Source organism: Colobus angolensis, unplaced genomic scaffold (assembly GCF_000951035.1).
Source record: "Colobus angolensis palliatus isolate OR3802 unplaced genomic scaffold, Cang.pa_1.0 Scaffold303, whole genome shotgun sequence".
In the NCBI taxonomy this organism is placed as follows: Eukaryota; Metazoa; Chordata; class Mammalia; order Primates; family Cercopithecidae; genus Colobus; species Colobus angolensis.
In genome coordinates this window covers 443,468-449,281 of record NW_012116300.1, presented here as the reverse complement: position 1 = coordinate 449,281, position 5,814 = coordinate 443,468, and the positions used below count along the sequence as shown (strand labels likewise).

Here is a 5,814-nt window from a genome sequence, read left to right as displayed (position 1 = left end):
ACTTTTGCCACATTCTACTGTAAAGCAAGATCTGGAGCCTGTCCCAATTCAGGGGGAGGGGCTACACAGGGGCCAGAACACCAAGACACATGGCTCATCGGGGTAGCAGAGGGGCCACTGACCATAGCCTGGGACCCCCCCTACACACACAAAATCTGGAGCCTGGGGAAAACGGTGCTTCTCTCTGAGCCTCCACTCTGTTCAGAAGTGAGTAGAGTCCAGGTGTGGTGGCTGAGGCCTGTAATCCCAGTACTTTGGGAGGCCAAGACAGGAGGGTCTCTTAAACTCAGGAGTTCAATACCAGCCTGGGCAACATAGTGAGACCCTCATCTCTTAAAAAAGATAGAAAATTAGCTGGGCATGGTGTCCCACACCTGTGGTCCCAGCTACTCAGGAGGCTGAGATGGGAGGGTCACTTGGCGCAGGAGCTCAAGGCTGCAGTGAGCTATGATTGTTAAACATAGAGCCCAATGTGGAGCCTCACCTGTAATCCCAGCACTTTAGGAGGTGGAGGCGGGAGCATCACTTGAGGCTGGGAGTTGAAGACCAGCCTGGGCAACACAGTGAGACCCTTTCTCTACCAAAAAAAGTTTTTAATTAGCTGGACATGGTGGCAAGTGCCTTTAGTTCCCACTACTCAGGAGGCTGAGGCAGGAAGATCACGTGAGCCCCAGAGTTCAAGGCTGCAGTGAGCTAAGATCATGCTACTGCACTCCAGCCTGGGAGACAGTGAGACCCTGTCTCAAAAAAAAAAAAGAAAAGGGAAAAAAAGAGTGGATTAGGCCCCTAATGCTCTCCAGATTCCAAGGACTTTGTATTGCTGGCCTCTGGACAGCCTGAGTTCTGCGCAGCATCCACAGCTGGTGGCTGGGGCAGGTGTCACTTGGTGTCCCCTCAGCAGCCTCCCTAACGTCCATCTTTAAGTGGCGTCTCGGGTCCACCTGGCCTCTGCGTCTCTCGGGAGTGAGTGTTGTGGGAGAGAGAGAAGGCAGCTGCCTTTCCACCACCCCATGTGACTCATCAGCGGGCCTCAGGCCAGCTGCACCCCACCCACACCTGCCCCATCACAGCTGCTCTTGGGTGCAGCATCTAAACACCTGCTCTCTCAGAGCTCCCCCTCCTGGGGACTCTACAGCCCTGGGCGTCCCCCACCCCAGGCCATGCCTGCATACTTAGAACAACCCAAAAACCACCCAAAGACTGAAGTCTCCAGGATCTGCTGTCCCAGCGACACAAGAACTGTCCAGGGTGGGCCCACGGTACCAGGGAATGGAAGGAGCCTGTCAGTCCTGGGCACATCACATGTGACCTGGCAGGAGCCCAGTGGCACTCAGCCTTAGCCTGACCCAGGCTGCAGTCGCCAGACGGGAAGGTCACTGAGGCAAGCCCAGGTGCTCCCATCTTCTCCCCATAGGATGGAGGCCTGGTGGAACAGAGCAAGTGTATTAGTCCGTTTTGACACTGCTACCTGAGACGGGGTAATTTATAAACAAAAAAGGTTTAATTGACTCAGTGTTCCACGTGGCTGGGAGGCCTCAGGAAATTTATAGTCACAGCGGAAGGCAAAGGGGAAGCAGGCACCTTCTTCACAAGGTGGCAGGACAGAGAGAGAGGCGGTGGTGGGGGGGAAGGGTGGAATTGTCAAACACATTTTGTTGTTTGCTTATTTTTTATTTGAGATAGAGTCTTTCTCTGTCGCCCAGGCTGGAATGCAGTGGCACGATCTTGGCTCACTGCAAGCTCCACCTCCCGGGTTCACAGCATTCTCCTGCTTCGGCCTCCTGAGTAGCTGGGACTACAGGCGCCCGCCACCACGCCTGGCTAATTTTTTATATATTTAGTAGAGACAGGGTTTCACCGTGTTAGCCAGGATGGTCTCAATCTTCTGATCTCGTGATCTGCCCGCCTCGGCCTCCCAAAGTGCTGGGTTTACAGGTGTGAGCCACCGCGCCTGGCTCACTGCCAAACACTTTTACAGCATCAGATCTTGTGATAAGTCACTATCATGAGAGCAGCATGGCAGAACCCCCCACCCCACCCCATGATCCAGTCACCTCCCATGAGGTCCCTCCCTCAACACGGGATTACGATTCGAGATGAAATTTGGGTGGGGCCACAGCCTAACCGTGTCAGCAGGCTTCTCACTCACACACCGGACAATGTCTGGAGACACTTGCTGTCACAGCTTAGACGAGGGTGCTACAGGTACCAAGTGGGCGGTGGCCAGAGATACTGCTTAACATCCTACATGCACAGGACAGCCTCCATCCCACAGAATGATCCAATCCCAAACATCGACAGAGTCGAGTGGAGACACCCCGGCACAGAGGAAGCCCACGCCTGGGTGTCCAGAGTCTGGCCCGGCTGGGAGGCGAAGGGCTGTGCTCATCCTGCCCAGAGGGACGTGGTAGCTGAGGTCCCACAGAGCAGTGACCTCACCTGGTAGGGGGCAGGTAGGGCCCAGGTCCACATCCCTGCCTCGGCTGCTCTCCTCCCTGGTGCCCTCCCTGACCCGGCCCTGCCTTCCTTCATCCACTGTGCCCTCCACCCACAATGCCATGGCCTGCATTTAGGATCCTCCCGAGGTGGGAGGATCACTTGAGTTCAGGAGTTCGAGACCAGCCTGGGCAACATAGCAGGACCCCCCCCCCCAACTCTTAAAACAATAGAAAATTAGGCCGGGCGCAGTGGCTCACGCTTATAATCCTAGCACTTTGGGAGGCCGAGGCAGGTGGATCACGAGGTCAGGAAATCGAGACCATCCTGGCGAACATGGTGAAACCCAGTCTCTACTAAAAAAATACAAAAAAATTAGCCGGGCGTGGTGGCGGGCGCCTATAGTCCGAGCTTACTGGGGAGGCCGAGGCAGGAGAATGGCATGAACCTGGGAGGTGGAGCTTGCAGTGAGCCGAGACTGCACCACTGCACTCCAGCCTGGGCGACAGAGCGAGACTCCGTCTCAAAAAAAAAAACCAAAAACAAAACAAAAAAAATAGAAAATTAGCCGGGCATGGTGGCTCACGAGGTGGGCTGTTGAGCCCCTCTCCACTCTGTGGAGCCAAGCTCAGCAGTGTCTCATCCAGGAAGCCCTCCCAGACTACCTCCTTGGTGTTCCCATAGGCCCTTGCCCCAGCTCACACCTCTCACGCCCTGGCAACTAAGGGCAGGGGGCGCAGCAGACCCATCCCTGGAGAGAGACAGGACTGTTTTTCTCACCAAACTGGCCTGATGACAGGGAGATGGACAAGAACGTGGAGGCCTTGGCTTTTATTGAGATCAGACCTGTGGGCTCCCCGGCCTCTCAGGTAGGAGGCAGGGGGGCCTGATTATCCACTCAGCCCAGCGTCCCAGGTACAAGTGGCTGACTGGAGTCTGAGTGGGCTGCAAGGGCATGGCCATACTTCTATTGCTTCTGCCCCTCCCTCGGGACCTCCTCCTCCTCCCACTCCCCATCACCTTCTCCCGAGGCCCAGGCCTGGGCGCTGGGCCGCTGCCTGGGCCACCCCATGTGGCAGGGCCACTGCCGGGAGCTGAGCCCCTCCTGCTCGGGCTGCCTCCTCGGCCATCCTTCCCCTCCTGTCCCCAGTCCTGGCACTTGGGATCCCTATAGCCTCTCCAGGGCCCCAGAGCGGGTTCTCTTGCACAAGGGACACGTCGCCTCTTCCCAGGCCCCCCAGGACCTCTTGGGCCTGAGTCCCAAGCCCTCAGAAGGACCAGGCTGGGGGAGGGCACCCTTGTCTGGGTCCATAGTGGAACTGGAAGCTGAGGAAAGAGGAGAGAGGAGTCACTCGAGGAAGCCAAGGGGAGGCTGGCGGGGAGGCTGGCAGCCCACCCTAGGGTTCCCAGCATCCAATATTCTTGAAAACAGAAGGGAAGGGGGCAATGCTTCTTCCCTGACAGAATTCCCAGGAAAGGGAGGAGGTTGAGGGAAAAGAATGGTTCAAGCTGGAAGGACCGTCTAACCTGAATCCTCATTTTACAAGTGGGAAAACTGAGGCCCAGCCAAGGAGACAGCTTCCAAGGCCCCTCACCGAGTGTGGAGCTGGGGCAGTCACCCAGACCTCCCTCCCAGAGCCTCCCTTTTTCTCGCACCTCTTTGTCCCTGGTGGATTCTCCAGGCCCCACCCAGCTGTGCCTGACACAGGGATAGGGACAGATTCATCAAGATCTTGGCCTCCTGGGGCATGGCGCCACTGTGGAGGCTTGGGAGTGGAGAAGGGCCCGTCTGAGGCCCTAGCCCATCCATCCCCTAGGGTCTTCCCCCCTTGCCCAGTCCTGCCTTGACAGAGCTCACCACTGCTTCCCAAGCTGTCCCTGGGCAATCGGGCTTCCAGAAGGGCTGAGCAGAGGCTGTTACCTGGGCCCAGAGTCCGTTGTGGCAGGTCCAGGGCCCAGGCTGTGCCCTCAGGCTGTGGCAGGCAGCCCCCAGCCATGAGCCGGCTCAGCCAGTGGCTCTCACACTGGCCAGCGGGTGGTGGATGGCTCTCCAGGTAGAGGCCCAGGCCTCGGAGGTGGCGCAGCCGGAAGTTCTTGTGCTTACTTCCCTGGGCACTGGGGCACTGCGGCTGTGGGGACCCCAGGCCCCCCTCGTAGATGTTGGGGGGTATGTCGGGGTGGCCGGGACGTCCTTGGGCCTGGCTCACTGCATCTGCAGAGGAGACAGCGGGAGGGTAGTGGCCAGCCCCCCACAGCAGCCATGAGGGGAGGGTACGGTCACATGCCTCTGAGACCAGCTCACATGATGGGCTGCACCCCCAGCCAGCCTGGCCTCAGTTTACCTGTGTGTCAAATAGTCCCAGTCCACTGCCTCCCCCTGCCCATGCCCAAGACATGACTCCTCTTCCCACTACCAACCAACAGGGAGGCCTGGGAAGCCTAGGGCCTTGGTACTAAGAGTGCTTTCAGGACCTCAAGTCCTTTCTACTACCCTGTTCTGCCCACTACCCTAGAAAGAGTATTCTGGTCCCTGCAGGGAAATTGCACAGTGGGTTTGAGAGAAAGTGACCAGCCCAGGGACTCATGGCCTGGCCCAGTGGCCATTCCCCTCTCCCAAGCATACATGTCCCTGAGGCCACCCCACGGCTTTGGGCCCAGGTGGGGACAGGAGTCCATCTCTCTTCCTGCCACTCCTCCCTGCAGCCTGGCACCTTCTCTTATGCGCAGCTCAGAAAATGCACAGACCAAGGCTTCCATGGAGGGCCAGTGTGGTGGGGAGGAGCGACCGGGACTTGGGTGCAGCAGGGCCCTGCTCTCCCCCACCTAGGGGTTATATTGGCAGGTCTCCCCTGGCGACTGGTTCTTATGACATCACAGGGAAGACTCCTACCCTTCCTGGACCCCTAGTTTGGGAGAGGACAGTGCCGAACCCGGAAGTTGCAATGAACCGAGATCGTGCCACTGCACTCCAGCCTGGGCAACAGAGCTGGACTCCGTCAGAAAGAAAGAGAGAAATAAAGAGAGAAAGGAAAGAGAGAAAGAGGGGACGAAAGGAAGGGAGAGACGGAGGGAAGGAGGGAGAGAGGGAGGGAGGGAGGGAAGGTTGTTCCGGAGGGAAGGTTGTTCTGGGTGACTGAGCAAGTAACTTAACTTTTCTAACTGTTCATTTTCCAGTTAATCAGTTACCATGTATTGTGTGGACCACATCAAGTGTAAGGATGCAGAGGAACTGGAACTCCCATATACTGCTGGTGGGAGTGTAAAATGGTGCAACCCTGGAAGACAGTTTGGCAGTTTCTTAAAAAGTTAAACATTCAGGCTGGGCGCGGTGGCTCACGCCTGTAATCCCAGCATTTTGGGAGGCCGAGGTGGGCGGCT

At 57.4% G+C, this 5,814-nt stretch overlaps 1 protein-coding gene across 1 annotated transcript; it reads right to left on the bottom strand.

Annotated features, from left to right (window-relative positions):
• Positions 1-3,255: 3,255 nt before the first annotated feature.
• LOC105517606 (chromosome unknown open reading frame, human C16orf90) lies at positions 3,256-5,193 on the bottom strand. The gene is made up of 3 exons (XM_011950187.1): positions 5,148-5,193; positions 4,295-4,648; positions 3,256-3,762 (listed from the first exon to the last, which is right to left on the bottom strand). The coding sequence occupies exons 1-3, from the start codon at positions 5,191-5,193 to the stop codon at positions 3,605-3,607; spliced, it is 558 nt and encodes a 185-aa protein (XP_011805577.1). The 3' UTR covers positions 3,256-3,604.
• Positions 5,194-5,814: the final 621 nt, after the last annotated feature.

Excerpts from the sequence above, each read along its gene's own strand:
- LOC105517606 (XM_011950187.1), bottom strand. The coding sequence starts at position 5,193 with ATGGAAGCCTTGGTCTGTGCATTTTCTGAGCTGCGCATAAGAGAAG. Across the intron at positions 4,649-5,147 it reads TGAGCTGCGCATAAGAGAAG|ATGCAGTGAGCCAGGCCCAA; the intron begins GTGCCAGGCTGC and ends TCTCCTCTGCAG. Across the intron at positions 3,763-4,294 it reads GGACAGCTTGGGAAGCAGTG|CTTCCAGTTCCACTATGGAC; the intron begins GTGAGCTCTGTC and ends CTCTTTCCTCAG.